Consider the following 16,639-nt stretch of genomic DNA (forward strand, 5'->3'; position numbering starts at 1 on the left):
CTGGGCTTAAAATACAGTAATGGAGAAAGCAAACAATAATTCATTTTTCATTTGAGAAATAGCTGTAATTAATTAGAAGGTGTTTATGAGTTTTCTAACAACCGTTCTATAGCTGCAGGAAAAGAAGCCAGTTAAGAGCTCTCTGAGAGAAATTAGGGAAGATTTTTCTGCCAGAGGATTGCTGGGGATGATGTGAACATAATTACAGAGCCAGGCTTGCTCTGAGAGCAACATTTGTATTCTGGGTAAAACAGAACAGCTCTTCCCCACCAGCACCAAAACAAGGGAGGAGGGGAAAGGAAATCTTCTGAAAAATTAAAGCATCTGGTTAAGGTGACTTTGGGTGTTTTTATTTTCACAGTGCTGCACTGTTTCCCTTGGATGTCAGGTCATTTCACTGAGAAAAAGAATTCAGTTTACTGATGTGCAGTGAAATGAACCACAATAACAGAAACAAAATGGCTTTTTCAATACCAACATGAGACAGTTCAGTGCTGTAGAAATGACAGCGCTGTTGGTTAAAAACATGAACAAGTGACACAGAAAAATTGACAGGAGCCTCATTTGCGCTTTTCCCCCCAAATAGATAGATTTTTATTATTTTTTTAAAAAATTTCAGGGTGAGATGCATTCCCAATTAAAAAAATATGTAAAAAATCTGTCCGAGTGGCTGCAGTGAAACACCAGTGGCCAAGTGGGAGGACAGCTTGTGTATCCACACCGCTACGGGAGGGAAGGTGAGGACACGCTGGGACTGCCAGCGGCCAACGGGCACGGGGAGGTGTCAGAAGCACTCAGGCGAGTACCTCTCTATTTCCCAGGGACAAGAATTCATCTCCTGGCCATAGGTGAGGTTAGGGCTTGGCTTGCCAATGCTGTTTGGAAAAGCAAAGCTCAGGGACACCGTTTGCCACTGCATTCTGCAGAGGCACAAAGGTGGGGAGGAGGCAAGCCTTTAAGAGAGTAGGTGTGGAGGGATGCCGGTGTCTTAGTTCTCCTTTTCTGCTTTAAGGTTAGGGTTTGGAGGTCTGTTGACTCAGGACTCCACTATATAATTTCAATCTGTAGGGCCTGCAGGTTTGGAGAACAAACTGAGAAGACCCCAAGGCACTTTGGTGTTCCTTAAAGTCTATGGCCTGAATAAGTGGGCTGGTAGAGATGGTGAACAGTGGCTGATTCTCTGTGTCTCAGGTATAACTCACATTTGGGCTAAGACTAAGCCCAAAGGTCGAAGAGAACAATTTATTGCTGCATGGTGCAGGGCCATCAGAGATTAGCTGTCACTGAAGAATATAAATAGCTCTAGAGACGGGGTAGGGAGCCAAAGGCAGCTGAATCTAGGGTGCCAAAGGCTGGAAGAGCTTCGAAAAGACCTGGTGCCATTTGCAGCCCATGCCTGGCTCACATTTTCTTTTACTGTAGACATTTGGCCTCAGTTGTAGTGAGAGGATAATCAGACAAACTTCATCTTCTGTATATTGCCCATGAGAGCAGCCTGTGCCATGGGGACCTCAGAGTTAAGAAGAGGGCAGGTGACCACAGTTTAGGACATCATCCGTTCCTGTCTGCATTCAGGCTCTCAGCAAAGTACAGGAAAAACTGGGGGATCTGAACCCCAAATAGGCCAGACTCTTGCCAGATGCTGAAGAACACTGCAAGGTTAGGAAAACACTGGGGCCTTTGATGCTTGTGTTGTATTTTCTCTTGGTACAGAGATGCACCTGCAGTCCAATTAAGCAGCAGGTGACCCAAAATGAAATATTCTAGACACAAGCTCAGCAACTTCAACACATGCTTTGATTTAGCAAACTGTTTTGAGGTGGCCCCCATCTTCAGCCCCTGGGTAAGTTCCATTTATTTCACTTAAAATTAGGAGAGGCTTAAAAGCTGTGTTAATTAGCGTAGATTCATAAGCCCTGTGCAAAATACAAACTGAGTGAAATTGCTTCAAGCAAATCATGGCTCTTCTCACTTCAGATGTATGTTATAAGCATTATTCTGGTGTGTGAAGGGGTAAAATCCTCCAAATCTGGGGAGGGGCTTTGCCTGGTACTTAAATTCCAATGTGCTCTGTGCTCTCATGGTTAGTGCTGGGGATTTATGTCTTTTCTTTTTCTACTGTACAAGAGGAGGGGATTTCAGGGCAGCCAGATCTTTGTAAGTATGGCTTTGGGTGCCTGTAGTGTTTGAATCCTGTTCTCCTGCTCCCTTGAAGCTTCTGCTGGCCTTCAGGTCTGCTTCCCAAGATGTGCAGGGCTGCTGAGCATCCCCAGTTGGTGGGTGTTTTGAAGGCTGCCTTAATTAATACCCATAGAAGCCATGTGAAGGCTCGACTCCTGGGCTCCAGGACCACGGTGGGATGGAGACTGTGGAAGCTACCATACGGTTTTTGTCTTCCCCGTCCTCCCGCAGGCTCCGGCGGGTCCGGGGTGGCCCCGCGCTCCCCCCGCTGCCGGGGCGGGCGGTACCGGAGGCGACGCCTCCTTCCCCTTTGTCCCGGCCCCGGAGCTCCGAACTGGGAGGCGCTGGGAGCTGCTGGTGGCGGGGGCTGCAGCGGTAAGAGGGGTGAGGCTGCCCGGGGCGGGGGGCTCGCTGCCGGGGCAAGGCTTCTCCGAGCGCACGGAAAGCACCCGCAGGTCTCCCCTCCAAACAGGGCTGCTGTTCCTGGTGGGAGTGGCTCCTGAGCTGCTACGAGCTCAGCATCATCGCTTGCATCATGACATACGATAACTCTTTATTGCCTGACGCTGGATATCTGTGTGTCACTTGCAAAACTCGCTGTTGTTGTATCCTTCTGCCCACCTTGCTCACTGTGAGCATGCGACAGGGTGCCGTTACCCATCCAAAGAGGCAGTGAGTCCTTCTGGCAGGCTCTTGGGGTCTGTTTTTGGACCGGGAAAGCCGTTACCGTCTTGGACAGTGTCTGTTCAAGCACCGCGATAAACAGGATATGGCCCAGAGCCTTCCGGTGCGGCTCGATGGGTGAAGAGCAATGTGCCAGCAGCCGCTGGGCTTCTGCTCGCGGGACCCTGCCCGGTGGGTGCATGGACCATGTGGTTTATAGCAGCCGGGGGTTAAATAGATGAGGCAGCAGGGGAACGATGGGTGCTGTGTCTGTGAAAGCAGCTTTGCTGGCAACACTGTGGACACAGGGCTGAGCTGGCAGGAGGCCTGGAGCTTGCCTCTGCATGTGGTTCTGGGTGACGGGTTTAATGTGGATCTGTATTTAAAAGAGACTTGGAGCGTTTCTGGTGTGGAAAGGGACAAAAAACATATCGGATGGCTCAGAAAGTGCAATCACAGAGTTGCTGTGATTGTGTTGCTAATACTAAAGCGTGCATTTCCTTAAAAAAAACCCTAACTTTTCTGCTGCTAGTCTTTCTGACACTCTGCTTACTCCTCCCAAACTTGTAAATATTCCAGATATAGTGGTGATTTATTTCAGAACACGCCTGTGTGGGTGGGGAAAGCAAAGGACTAAGGAGAAGAAGGGTTTAAAAACCTAGAAAGCTTTTCCTTTTTGAGCACTGCTGGTTTGTTTCTGCAATTGGCTTACACCTGGGAGAGAGATGCTTGGAGAGCAGGTTCACTCTCCCTCACTGGAGCCTCATGGTCAAAGTCCTCCCCAGGGCTCTGCCAGGAACCTGGGACTTAGTGCCTGTGGTCACAAGCTAAGGAGGTAGGAGGAGTTTGATCCCATGGTGACAATCCCTGGCTTGCTGCCTCCTCCCAGGTGCCAGGTCACACAAGCATGGCCACCCAGTTGTTCGAGGGGAGAGAGCATGCGGCTGTCTACCAGAAATACAGGTTTGCTCCAGGTGAAGAGCTGAAGCAAACCATTCTCACCTACCTGCGGGAAAAGGTGCGTGGAGTATGGTCAGGCTGTAGGGGGAAAAAAAGGTAAGAGTGTTTGTGAGCAGGAGTTTTTGTGGGCAGAAGTATTTACCCTGCTGGGAGTGTTACCTTGGTTGGTGCCATGGGGAAGAATAAATCAAGAGGGTTCAAGACAAGATATGGGCACAGAAGAGCCTCTCCAGGGCTGTGCCATGCTGAGGCTGTTCCTGTGTGGATGATGAGGGATGGAATGGGGGGGGTAAAAGCACAGAAATTGGGTGGCTGCCCACTGAGACGCGTCTGCTCCTCTCCACAGAGGGCAAACCCTGCTGAGCTGGTGGTGGATGTTGGCTGTGGGTCAGGACAAGGTACCCGCTTCCTTGCTGAGCACTTCAAGAAGGTGGTGGGAACGGACATCAGCGAAGCACAGATCCAGGAGGCCAGGGATGCCCCCTCCCCACCCAACATCTCCTACCTGTGAGTGTCCGGGCAGCAAGCTCAGCAAAATTCAGGTCCTCATGTGGAGGTGGTGCTTTGTGAGTATGATTGTTGTAAGAGCCAGCTGGCACCAAGGAAAATCCCATTTGATGGGATTCCTGGTGCGAACGAGTATTATCCTAAATTTACAGCAGCCATGGTCTTGCATCCCAACAGTCATCATTGCCTCCAGAAAATGCCCACTGACTTCCTGTCCTGCTCTCTGATTCCTGTATTAAATTCTGCCTTTTTTCCCTTTCCCCCCTTCCAGTGTGTGCCCTGCAGAGGAGCTGCCATTCAAGGATGCCTCAGTGGACCTCCTGGCTTCATTTACAGCTGCACACTGGTTTGATATTGAGAAGTTCATGAGAGAAGCAAACCGGGTGGTTAAGCCAGGTGGTTGTGTGGTCATCAGCACCTACACCAGGGACATGAGCCTGCGCTATGGAAACTGCTCTGAAAAGCTGACTGAAGTCTTCAGGGAGGTGAGGTGATGAAACCTGAACCTTGGGGCTTCTCATTCTGATTTGGGCAGGGGGAAATGTGTACTAATTAGATGCAGCGGAGAATGCAATGGGATTGGGGGTACAACTAGAGGACTCCTATTACAGGATGGGGCAGAGAGATGGTTAAATACAAGGACAAGGCTGAGTTAGGGTGTTGGTGTTTCCCACGTAGTGCTGGGGCTGGTGGGATGAGAAGAGGGATGTTAGGACTCATAGGGCAGACTTTGGTGTGGCAAGAAGGGCTGCAGAGCAGATTTGGGAGGCTGATGTTGTCAGAAAACTACACATTCTTTTCATTGTGATCAAGGTGACAGGAGAAATAAAAGCTGTTTGGAAAGAGGGTTTTTTGGTGATCTTTCTTGACAAATAGTGTTTTAACAACTCACTAAAAGGAGACTTTCCATGATGAGTAACAGCAGCGTAGAGGACAGGACCCCCCCTTATCTCTATAATAAAATAGGATCCTTGGACTCTTGACACTGAGCAAGATTTTGAAGAATTTTAATGCAAGGACTATTTTAAAAGCCTACATATATGAATGCATCAGACCTAGGGCCAAGCAAACCCAAGTTAAGCGGAAAACGAGGGCTTCAAGTGGTTTAGTGTTTGTTTTTTATGCTGCTGTCTTTACAGGTCTGGGACCTGCTTTTAAAATACACGCATAATAGAGTGAACCATGTCTTGGAAGACTACAAAGAGATCTTTGAGGCCATACCATTTCCAGACAAGAAGAGGTGAGCTGAGACCGCTCAGTGCAGCACCAGGAACAGATAGAGGTGGTGTCCCCACTCCTCCATAGGGCTGCCCAGCGAGGACACAAGGGAGCTGGGGTTGCCAGAGCAGGTAGCTGCTGGGTTTCAGCAAATGCCTTTGCATCGCGGCAGAGCCACGTGGCTCCATTTCCAGTTTCATTGGATTTAATGTGGCTCTATGTTGGGCCAGCAGGCATGGTCTAAGGCTGCAAGGAACCTTCCTGCTCAAGGCAGAATTGGGTTAGATTTTTTTAGTTGGTCGTTTATGATAATTTGAGGCTTCTGAGATCACTTAAGAGATGAAGGGAAACACTGGAGGGAGAGCAAGAACCCGCCCCAGTCCTCCGGGGAGCTGGCACCTGTCTCCCCACCAAGGCATGGTGCAGGGGCTAACTCTGCAGGCAAAAAGGATGTGTTGGCAGAGGTGTTGGTGTCCTGGCTGCTGGAAGGGAGCAGGCTCTGCCAGTAGGTCTGTGCTGAAAGGGCTGTTCAAGTCACAACTAGGTTAGATGGTCCCTGGTACCACCTCTACTTCTCCAGTAGTGCATCAATTAGAGCTCCTGACCCACCAAATGCTACAGTCTGATGGTACTTCCATTTTTGGACCTTTGATAACATTAGGTATTTTATTCCCCCCTGCCAGCTCTGTCTGTTGTCCCTGTTTCACTGCCTTTGGGATTTAACTTGTCAATGTTCCTTCCCCATTTCCCTTCTAGAATCACCAATATCTTTGATAAAATCCCCATGACAGTTGCTGGTGTGATTGGTTATTTGGAGTCTGTCTCTCCGTATCAAGCCTTTATGAAGAGTGACCCCGAAGCTGCAAAATCCTTCCTTCCAGAGACTGAAAAGAGGTGAGAAAAACACTTGGGAAAACAAGCAGGACATGGAAGATCCCTCTTACACAATACACAGTGAGGTTGTGGGACCACTTCAAAGCTAGAAGTGAGCTGTGCAGTGATATGTTCCCTCCATCTCCCCAGGTGTGGCTGGATACTTGTCAGAGGTTAAATAGCAGATCCTCGGCTGCTCACAGCACGGTTGATCTCAGTTTAAGTCTGACTTAAAGTACATGTAGCTGTATCATGTTCTTGCACTGATGTATCCATCCAAGTCTCATGTTAGAGATACTCAAGATTAGTATCTTTGCCTTGCTCTTGATTAGCAGAGGGCAAGAAAAACATATTGAAGATTATAAGAAGCTATTTTGGTCCACAATGAGGGACTGCTGCAGAGTTGGGAAGGGGGGAGACATCCCTGTTCCTTCTAATTTATTCACTGACCAGAACAACCCTTGTGCATGTGTTGGAAGCATCTACCATTCAGATCTTGGCACCTTGGGTCAATGAGACCTATATCTGGTTGCTGATGTTGCCACATGTCGGGCAGGTGCTGGCTTGGCAGAGCAAGACCCTTCCTCTGTTTCTTGTTTCAGGATGCTGGAGACAATGGGAGTTTCTTCTCGTGAAACCCCAGTGGAGTTCTGGGTGAGACACGTCTGTGTGCTGGCGTGCAAGGGACAGTGAGAGGAAAACCCTTCTCCTGATCTGGTGCTGGAAGGGAAGAAAAAAGTAGATTGTCTCTTAATACCCCACTGCTAACCACCTTTATTCCTTGGAAAGATCAGTGCTGATTTTTGGTGATTAAAATTTTGATCTTCTATGGAAAGCAGATGTGGGTTTATACCTGCTCTCAGGTTCCTGTCTGTGTTGGTCCCCCAGTCTGCCCAGTGCTGTGCTGTCAGCCCTGGAAGGGTCCAGTTACAAGACTGTGGTGGTTGTATACATGAAGATAAGGAGGAGGAACAGCTGAGGAACTTGTTGTATTTCTTACACAATTAATAATAAAAATGCTGATAAAATGTTGCTTGTGGTTCATCTTTTTAAGAGAGGCTGTAGAGCACCTGCTGGGATGGCAATAACTGCACTCTGTGGATGTTGCTTACCTAAGCCCTGAGGGGCTGCCTGTTTCATGGGGTAGATGGTTTTAAGTAGAAAGGGCCATTTTCCCCTTTCCCTGCCCAGGCTAAGCTGTGTGCTGGCTTTGAAGGCTGGGCCAGGAAGAGGCTGTTGTCACCTGCTACCTGACCCCGTCCCTGGTGCTTTGCTGACTGGCACAGGTGCAGCAGCAGCAGCGTATCTGCCCCAGGTTTACTGAGTGATGGGCCAGCACCGCTGCTTCCGCCCCAATGAGGCCACTTGCTCTGGCACAGCTCAGGAGCCTTTCTGAGGTGGCTGCCAGAGGGGAGTGGGTTTGTGCTCCCCTCATTCCCTGCCTGCTATTGCTCACCCACGCTGCAAAGAAAAGATTAGAGTCTGTGTTTTGGGGAAGGGCAGGTGGAGGCAAAGGAGTTCAAAGCCAGGTACAGCCCAGCACAGGTCCCCTCCTGTTTGCTTTCTGGAGACTCTAAGGTCAGGCACAGCCTCTGCAGGGACTTTTCCCTTTCCTGTAATTCCTGCCCTGGCAAGAAAGCTGCCCCTATGCCGCGGAGAAGGCTGTGGCCTCACTCTGTTACTCCTCAGTGTGTTATTAAGGAAGACAGAAGTGATGCCTCTACTTCACCTGGAGGGAGCCTTGTAGGGGCTGGAGGTGTTTCAGCTGTGGTCCTTTAGGTGTGGTCTTGCCACAGGTGTAGAGACTAAGCCTCCTTAATCTGATGAATTTGCTTGACCCTGGGCATATCTCCATTGAGGTCACAAAATGCTGGCTCAGCTTGCCCAGGGTGCAGAGCAAAGGCTTTTATTCTGCGTGGTGGCTACCAGGAGGGTGGTGCGGTCCCAGGAGGACAGCAAGGGGGAGGAAAGCCCATCATCAAGGTGAAGCTGGTCTCTGTGTCCATGGGCATGTGTTGGAGAAGACCTCATTGAGCAGCGATGACAGATGAAGCCCCACTGCCAGTCACTGGTGAAGAGGCCGCACCGGGTGCCGGTTGTGTTTGGGTGAGCAGCAGCCGTAAATCCTGCTTTGCTGGGTGAGGATGGGGCTGGTGGTTTGTCACGTCCTGAAGGAGCACTAGAGGTCTCTCCCTGCCTGGAACTGCACTGGAGGACACAGATACTGGTGTGCAAGTATCCTGTGTAGCTGTTTCAGTCTGGGGAAGCCCCAGCTTGCCTGACAGGGTTTGTCCAGGTGAGATGCATCCCTGGAAGCTGTGCCATGCCCCTACAGAAAGGCTCTGGGGAAAAAAAGTGCTTGTTTGGGTTTTTCCCTCACTTTTAAATTTAAAACAATTTGTTTAAACCTGCTCGCTAATAAATTTTGCAACTTTCCCTCCCTGGCATCGATGGGATGCTCAGCACATCCTCCAGGATGATGCAGCGGGTGACCAGCTGTGATGTAACACCAGGGATTGCATCACCAAACTGCTCGGGCATGGTGTTGGCAGCACGTAGCGCAAACCATCCCAGCACCGTGGCAGCTGCTGCAGATCGCACGTGCCGAGAGGCGGTGAAGGGTTATGAGGTGCAGAGCATGGCTGGCAGTGCTTCAAGGGACAGGGCCGGTGACAACTGTAGACTGGAAGCCATCTGATGTGCCCTGGCCCAGCACCATGGGGAAGGGCTCCTGCATATCACCGGGGTTTTGTTTTTACACCTGGCTTTTTTGGGGCACTTTTCCTTCTTTTGTTTCTTTTTTAAGACCATCAACTTAAGAATGAGGCTGTTCCTTCCGAATGACCAGACCAGCTCCAAAAGAGGTCAGGAAGGAGCGATCTGGGCTCATCCTTGCTACCTCACTCCAGCAGCATGGCTTGTGGCCAAGATTTTCTGCACTCATGCCATACAGTGGCTGATGAGTCATGAGATGATTACCTCATCCTGTGCCAACCCTGCCCACAGCCTTGCCTGTTTTCGCTTTCCTTCTCACAGCCGGGACCTTCCACACCACGGGATTTCTTGCTCTGGGCAAGCTCGAGTGGCTACGTGGAACGGAAAAGAGGGCTTCACCACCATCATCCACACCGCACTCCCAGCATGGTGCCATTTGCAATTGGTGCTGGGATACATTGAAGCGATGGCTGTGGTGGGTCCTCAGCACTGTGCAGACCCCACTGGGCATGCCAGAGCGTGCCCAGCCTGTGCTGGGTTTGGGGGACCCTTCGCTGTCATGGTAGGAGCCAGTACTAGTGTGGTTTGAAGGGGCTGTGCCAAATACAGCAAGGCTTTGCTGGCCAGGCTGAGGACCAGGGGAAGGTGGAGCGTGGCATCACCGTGTGAGAGGTTGCTGGCTTATGTCCAGGATGGCAAGACCACGTCCCACCAGGGAAAACCCTTGCTGCTGCTCAGCCAGGCACGGATGGGCTCAGCTATTGCTTCACCAGCAGCTTTCACTTTTCCTTTGGTGCCTCCGGATCTCCTTTCATCTGCAAAGTAACAAGGTTTTGCTTTACTTTTTCAACCAGAAATGACAGCTGGGAGATGAAAGCCACAGCAAGAGGAAAGTGGAGCCAAAGGAGTTGGGTCCCACAGGGATGTGACACTGCTCTGGGACCTGAGGGGTGACCCCAGAGTGTCACCCTTGGCCAGGGCCTATGGCATGGGGCAGCAGTTCATCGTGGATCTGCATGATGAAAGAACGTCATGCGGAAGATCAGGGGGATCTAGCCCTGCTCTGCATCTGTGGGGCTGCAAATGAAGCTGTCCAAGCACAGTAGGTGCTGGACATCAGAGTCTGGGTGATCTAATCTGCTGCGGATCCTGCTCCAGCGGTGGCCTCTGGAGATCCCAGCCTGGCTCGTACCTCTGTCTGGAGCAGGAACATTTCACAGTCATCTCCTATGTGCTGGTTGGCCTCCACCACGTGAGACCTTGAGCCACCATTGCCATCCAGCTGCTGCACTGCAACCTGAAGAGCTCTAGGCAGTGCCTGGACCTCCACTCCCTCCCCTCTCTCCCTGGGGTCCATGTTCATATTTACATCTGTCAGGCTTTTTTGCTAAGGTGCTGTCTATTCTGGCTGAGCTGTGCCTTGCTTGGGTGACATATGTGAAGTTATTTATGGAGGTCTGGGGTTTTATTTTGTAGTTGTATTGAATATGAACAAGTTGCATTGAATAAAAAAATATTTCTCTAAATCTGTGCATTTCTTTAACAGGAGAGAAAGGAGCAACAGTGCTGTTGTCCTGTTTTCACTGAGAGGGCAGATGAAGGGCCTGAGCCCTGGCTGGGGTTCAGGCTTCTAATTATTGAACTTGTTGTGGTGGGGGAGGCTGGTCTGGCAGTGACATCTGTGACTTGCCATGAAGGGGAACCCTGTGCCTACTGTGCTATTGGGCTTCAGCACCACATTTTGCTGTTGTGGCTCTTCTCCAAGTGTATCTATCTCCCTCTGGTTTGGTCAAAGCTGAGATAGCTACTGCCCAACCCACACCGCTTCCTGCCCGCTGTCTCTGCTCTTCATCTCCGCTGTGGCCATCCAGGAAAGACCTGATCTCTCAGAGATGCTGCTGGGGCAGGGGAATGGCTCGAGAAAGGCTGGGCAGATCCTGCAGATTGACAACCAGTCATGCTTAACCTCTTCACTGACGATCTGGATGATGAACCAAAGTGTACCAGCAGTGTACCAAGTTCACTGATAGCACTGGATTGGGTGAGATGCCAGAGGATCCTGCTGCCATCCAGAGGGCCCTCAGCAAGCTGAGGACACCCTAGAAGTGCCAGGTCCAGCTCTGGGCTCCACAGTGCGAGAAAGACATGGACAAACTGGAGAGAGTCCTGCAAAGGGCTATGAAGAGAATGAAATGACTGAAGCATCTCTCCTATGAGGAAAGGTAGAGGGAGGTGGGGCTGTTCAGCCTGGAGGAGGCTCAGAGGCTCTCGGTGGTGCCTCCTGACAGGACAGCAGGCAATATTTGCATTTTCAGGCTAAACAGGGAGGAAATCCTAGCCAGTTTCAGTGGCTGGTCAGCGTGGCAGCCCTGTTTGCCTCTGACAGCTTCTGTGCACAACTGGAAAATGCCAGGTGGAAGTGCTTCTGCTTTCACCCGTTTTCCTGCTTTTGTAGAGAGTCTGGTGTCTGAGGATAGTACATCATGCCCACAGTCTGCACCGAGCAGTGTCTGTGCCCAGCTGCTGCCTTCACCCCCTCCCTGCCACAGCTGGAGCACTGTGTTTGCTGCAGGGAAACTGAGGCACGAACTGCTGCCACTCAGGAGGCACCAAAACCCTCCTGGCCACCCCAAGCCCGCGGTCCCCATGGGGCTGTGTGCCTGGCAATTTCCTGCAGCTTCCGATGTGGTGCGGGGCTGAGTTATGCCTGGACTTCCCCACACTCGCCAGCACCTCTGTGCCACTCGACGTGGCAGCAGTGTGTGCCCCCATTGGAGGGGCTCACGCCAAAGGCAGTGCCAGCACCCCCTGGTATCTCCGGGGTGCTGAGTGCACTCGCCCTGTCAAGGTGGGAGGCAGAGCAGGCAGCAGGAGGCGGCGCTGCTCATACCTGCCGCACCTGTGGCAGCGGGATTCCCTCCGCCGCTGCTTTCGCTTTCCTGTTTCCAGAGCCATCAAGCCACGGATTTTCCTGCCAACCTGAAAGCAGAATCATGCTGGGCAGGCAGCATAAAAAGCCGGGGAGATGGGGCAGCCAGGCAGCCACAGCAAACGAGATAAAACAGATCCCTGGAACCAGCCACGAGTACAGCAGCCCCTCTGCCAAGAGAGCCACCCGCAGCAACGCCGTCAGACGTCTCTCCATCAGCAATTCAGCCCAGAGTACTCTGGTTTATCCTCTCCAGATTCTTGCACTGCAGCCCATTCATCCCATCGTAACCCACTCACCGTCAGACTCTCATTGGCAAAATGTTGTGCCTCAGCTTCACCTCACTGCTTGTGCTGGTGCTGGGGGTCAGCCTTGGGGCTGCCTTCCCCCAGGGCGCCCTGAAGAAGAGCTGCAGCTTGTCCAAGTACAAGTTCATCATGCGCCATGAGATGAAGGCTGCACGGAAGATGACGGAGCATTTTGTGAGTACCATCGGCAACAGGGGACTGTGGGCTGGTGGGGGCAGTGAAGAGAAGATGCTGAGTTTGAGACCCTGGGTGACAAGGTGGATGTTTTCCAGGGCAGTTTGGGGATGAGGAGGATGTTTTCCAAGGGAGTTTGGGGACAAGAAGGATGCTGGGCCAAATTTTGTCCTGGTTTCAAACCCTTCAAGGTTGACTGGGGTTGCACAACATCGTCAAAAATCAAGATGACAGTTTTTCAGTCTCTCCTTTGTTTTATGCTGATAGGAGAACATCAAGCTGCAGTCGGACCGCAAATGCAACACTCGGCTCTTCCATCGGAAATGGAAAATAGCGGATCTGTCGGTAAGAGCAAGGCAACACTGTGAAAAGGGGGTACACCCCCTGCTCCAGCCGGGACCTCCTGTGAGCTGGTTCCAGCTCCATCCACACCCCTGGGCAGGTCTTTGAGACCCCTGCCCTCCAGCCCCCAGACAGCCCTGGCACTTTAGGTCTCTAACCAGGATGCTCTTGCCTGCAGGTGCCTGACAGAGTGATCCTGGTGGAAGCTGAGCTGAACCTCACCATTGCCATGCTGGAGCTCCCCACCGTCCCCAGTTTTGATGAGGCACGCCAGCGGCCCCTGGCCTTCCTCACCCAAGTCCGGGAGGATCTGCGAGGCTGCGTGAGTGTTCCCACCAAAACCTGCCAGCCCCATGCCAGCCCACTGTCATTGCAGGCAGCAGTGCCACAGGGCATCGCCAGTCCTTACGCAGCCATTTTCCTTTGCAGATGGCCATGGAGGCCACTTCACATCAGCCCTCGGGGAGACTGAGGCACTGGCTGCAGAATCTGCAGACAGCCAAGAATACAGTAAGTCAGGCCAGCAAGGCGAGGGGGCTTTGGGGTGTTCGTGACCTCATGGCTACGTGGGTCCTCCTGCACCCCATTTCTGGTGATAACCTGCCCCTTCTTCTCACCACAGGAGACCACGGGCTGCCTGGAGGCCTCTGCCATCCTCAACATCTTCCAAGTGCTGGAGGACCTGCGGTGCACAGCCCGCCGGGAGCAATGCACTTAGCCCCATCAGCACTGCAGCCGGCATGGTGCTCAATTGCCCCAAAGGATGCCCCGAGGACCTGGAAAAATTATTTGCGTTGCATCATTGGACTGTATTTTCTATTTAAGCATTTTTCTTAGTTATGTGAGCTCAGAGAGCTTTTTTTTTTCACAGTCTTTTAAATTATTGTGTATTTATAAATGGTTCAGGAAGAGATAAAGAAATGCTGTTCCTGAAAGATACTCATCATCAGGGATTAATGTATTTATTAGATGTACTTGTTTTGCTAGTTTTCAAAATATTTACTGTTTTTAAGAAAATATATTTTTGTACCTTCTATTTATTACAGACTATATTATGTATATTTGCCTATATAAATTATTTTTTTACATGCTATTTAATGTGAAAAATAAAACAGATAACTTAACTGGACAAACTGCCATCATGTGTTTTTACTACGCTTTGCTATAATATCATCCCTTCGGAAAAGTGATTTACTGGCAGAGAAGGTAGCAAAGTAGGACTCTGCAGTAAGGAGTGGTGTCAGAGCAGATGAATTGTGGTCTCCCAGGGGTTGGAGAGGACTGGGCAGAATTTACTTTCTCTCAGAAATTCAGTGGAAATGAAAAACATAGTGAAGAGGTAGAGTTGTTTATGGAGCCTTATTTCTAATTGGTCTTGTACAGTTGATTTTCCAGACTTAAAATGTTGAATACAATGGCCTTTTTATTCAAAGACAGCTCTTCCTAGTTTAAAAATCTTCTCACCTGTCTGAGAGGAGAAAAAAGCAATTCTCCAAAAGAAGAAAGTCTGCGTAGACTCACCCCTAATTTTGGGAAATTTTTGGTCCTATAACACCGGCCGTTTATAATAGCAACGTGATAATTTTAATCTCCATGTATGAACGTCAAAGCTATTTCTCCTATTCAACTGAGTTCAATTTTTACAGAAAACTTTTGGGTCCCGACTTGGGCATAAAAGGACCTCCACAGTGCTCTCACTGCGGCTGCCTAGATAGATTGTGTTGCGTTGAAAGCAGGGCTTTCTCAGTTTAGTCTGACAAGTTTCAGAGCTTGTTTCCTCTGTAAGAGAACATATTTCAGAAATGTACTTCAGATTAAATTCTTCTTTTTAAAGTATGAACTTACTCTGTAGTTATAACGTATATAATTATGTCAAGTTTAGGAAAGTAGTTTAGCTAAATATTTGCCGACATCCTTCACTATTTTGAAGGATTGTGGTTACTCATTCCTTGTCTATTGGAACAAAAGGATCAATATCTTCACTGTTGTATTTCGCTTTTTTCTAGCTACATTATCTCTCCAGAATAGAATTTTCATCTGTGTTCATCTTTAGCTGCTGCACATATCTAGTTGGTTCTGCTGAATCGTTTTTTTCCTTTGAAAAATGGTAAGAGCAAACCTGTATGGCCTGTATCATTCTACACGAAACACAGCACACTCCTGTACCTTTCAGTACTCCTCACGGGTAAGTTGCTTTGCCTGATTAACTGATGAACGGATTAACTCTAGTCTGTGCCACAACAATGGCACAGCAAATGCTTGGCAGTGTGTTAGTTTCTGAATTTAAGTCCCTTCCAAGTATTGTATTTTGCAATGAGAATCCTGTAATTCCAGCTAACCTTCTTCACTTGCTTTCCTCAGTTTCTGAGAATTTTGACTTCCACTTTGAGCTTTGAAGTTTTATTCCTGCTGATGCATGGTGTTCCGGAATCAGTCAAAAACCCTGGCACAGGACAGTTTCATTTATATTCCGACTTCCAGCTGATTAGCATTATCAAATACAATGTCTGCACAGCTTATTAGATGTATTTAACTGTCTTGGGAGAAGCCTCTTAATGGAGGAGTTTTACCAGAAAGCCTGGACTTATACAGAGGGTGTCAGTGTGACTCGGTATGTTCCTTTCCGATGAAAAAAAATATAAGCCCGTGTTTATTTTCTCACACTTTGTCTTATCATCTTTTTCTCTGGGCCTTTACTTGTGTTCTTTAGTGACTTAAAGACACCTACAATCAATTTCCTTCCTCGTTTCTGTTTGTGTGTGAACCAATACAAGGATGTTATGAAAAGTTCTGGTTGATTTCAGTTACACAGACACTGTCAGCTACTCTCCCAAATCCTCATGTACCATCAAAACAAAGTTCGTATTCCTTGGTGATCTACAGCATTATTTGCAAACAGAGTAACTGATGACAGTTAATAGTATTGTTTTCTGTGACTAAAGGGAAATCTTTTAATATCTATTTTTGGTGGCTGCTGACCAGACTGTATTTGCCCTGTTTGTTTGGGGTTTGGATGCAGCTGAGAGGCGCGAGGGTCTCTCCAGAACTGAAGTGTTGAAAGTAAGGACAGTTCAGGCTTTACCTTTGCAAAATAGAATTTACTCATTACCTGGCCTGGAAGAAGAAATCAGCATAAATTTATTCAGGTTTTGATTTTTAATCGATTTCATGTGTTTCTCCACTGTTTTATTAGCATTACACTACTGCAGGAAAGGAAGTCACCTCTCCCCCCTTCTGTAGGGGTAGACAACATTTATTTTAACCAATTTTGACGGCTTCAGCGAATCCCAACCCTGTGAGGCAGGGGGAGGCTGTACGGTCACTAGGGAGGGAGTGGGGTGGGTAGTAGGTGCTGTCCCTGTGGCAGCTGGTGAAGGCACAACAATGGCCATGGTTTGTTAGTGGGCAGTTGAGGGATGGTGGCCCTGAGGGCGGCTTTTGGTGAGGATTTCCACAGCAACAAACCCAAACCATCCCCAATGTGCTCAGCAAGCTGAATATGTTGGGAGATGAGTAGAAGGGGTTTGGGTGCAGAGTTGCTGGGGCAGGGAGGTGATTTACCACAGCTGAGGTGACCCGGGGCAGCTCCCGCTCGCTGCCTGGCGCCATTTTCAGTGCCACCACCAACAGCCGCATGGCGGGACAAGGGCTTTCGGCACGGATCTTTGATCTCTAGCTGGAAAAAGAAGAGAATTGAGGCAAAAAACAGGGCAAGGGAGGGTTTTGCTGGTCTGTGAAGTGGAAGATTTGCAAGACTTTGGAAGGCAGC

The 16,639-nt window shown here is 49.6% G+C and overlaps 2 protein-coding genes across 6 annotated transcripts; both read left to right on the forward strand.

The window, feature by feature from the left end:
- Window positions 1-1,738: 1,738 nt before the first annotated feature.
- Window positions 1,739-7,434, forward strand: LOC102094221 (putative methyltransferase DDB_G0268948). 5 transcript variants are annotated; one of them, XM_021286595.2, is made up of 7 exons: window positions 1,739-1,843; window positions 3,734-3,862; window positions 4,151-4,311; window positions 4,583-4,796; window positions 5,451-5,551; window positions 6,286-6,423; window positions 7,005-7,434. In XM_021286595.2, the coding sequence occupies exons 1-7, from the start codon at window positions 1,754-1,756 to the stop codon at window positions 7,093-7,095; spliced, it is 924 nt and encodes a 307-aa protein (XP_021142270.1). In that variant the 5' UTR covers window positions 1,739-1,753; the 3' UTR covers window positions 7,096-7,434. The 5 variants fall into 5 exon arrangements, with proteins under 5 accessions (XP_021142270.1, XP_021142271.1, XP_064925170.1 ...); XM_021286596.2 differs by lacking the exon at window positions 1,739-1,843 and adding an exon at window positions 2,086-2,157; XM_005501690.3 differs by lacking the exon at window positions 1,739-1,843 and adding an exon at window positions 2,432-2,556.
- A 3,671-nt stretch (window positions 7,435-11,105) lies between these two features.
- On the forward strand, window positions 11,106-13,968 carry LOC102094032 (interferon lambda-3). Its single transcript, XM_005501688.3, has 5 exons — window positions 11,106-12,528; window positions 12,796-12,873; window positions 13,049-13,192; window positions 13,300-13,380; window positions 13,493-13,968. The coding sequence occupies exons 1-5, from the start codon at window positions 12,367-12,369 to the stop codon at window positions 13,586-13,588; spliced, it is 561 nt and encodes a 186-aa protein (XP_005501745.2). The 5' UTR covers window positions 11,106-12,366; the 3' UTR covers window positions 13,589-13,968.
- The last annotated feature ends 2,671 nt before the right edge of the window (window positions 13,969-16,639 follow it).

This window comes from Columba livia, chromosome 7 (genome assembly GCF_036013475.1).
Source record: "Columba livia isolate bColLiv1 breed racing homer chromosome 7, bColLiv1.pat.W.v2, whole genome shotgun sequence".
NCBI classification, from domain to species: domain Eukaryota; kingdom Metazoa; phylum Chordata; class Aves; order Columbiformes; family Columbidae; genus Columba; species Columba livia.

Bases quoted from the DNA above. Each gene is read 5' to 3' on its own strand.
- LOC102094221 (XM_021286595.2), top strand. From the start codon at position 1,754: ATGAAATATTCTAGACACAAGCTCAGCAACTTCAACACATGCTTTGAT. The intron at 3,863-4,150 runs GTGCGTGGAGTA...TCCTCTCCACAG, and splicing joins TCACCTACCTGCGGGAAAAG to AGGGCAAACCCTGCTGAGCT. The intron at 4,312-4,582 runs GTGAGTGTCCGG...CCCCCCTTCCAG, and splicing joins CCACCCAACATCTCCTACCT to TGTGTGCCCTGCAGAGGAGC.
- LOC102094032 (XM_005501688.3), top strand. From the start codon at position 12,367: ATGTTGTGCCTCAGCTTCACCTCACTGCTTGTGCTGGTGCTGGGGGTC. The intron at 13,193-13,299 runs GTGAGTGTTCCC...TTTCCTTTGCAG, and splicing joins GGGAGGATCTGCGAGGCTGC to ATGGCCATGGAGGCCACTTC. The intron at 13,381-13,492 runs GTAAGTCAGGCC...TTCTCACCACAG, and splicing joins TGCAGACAGCCAAGAATACA to GAGACCACGGGCTGCCTGGA.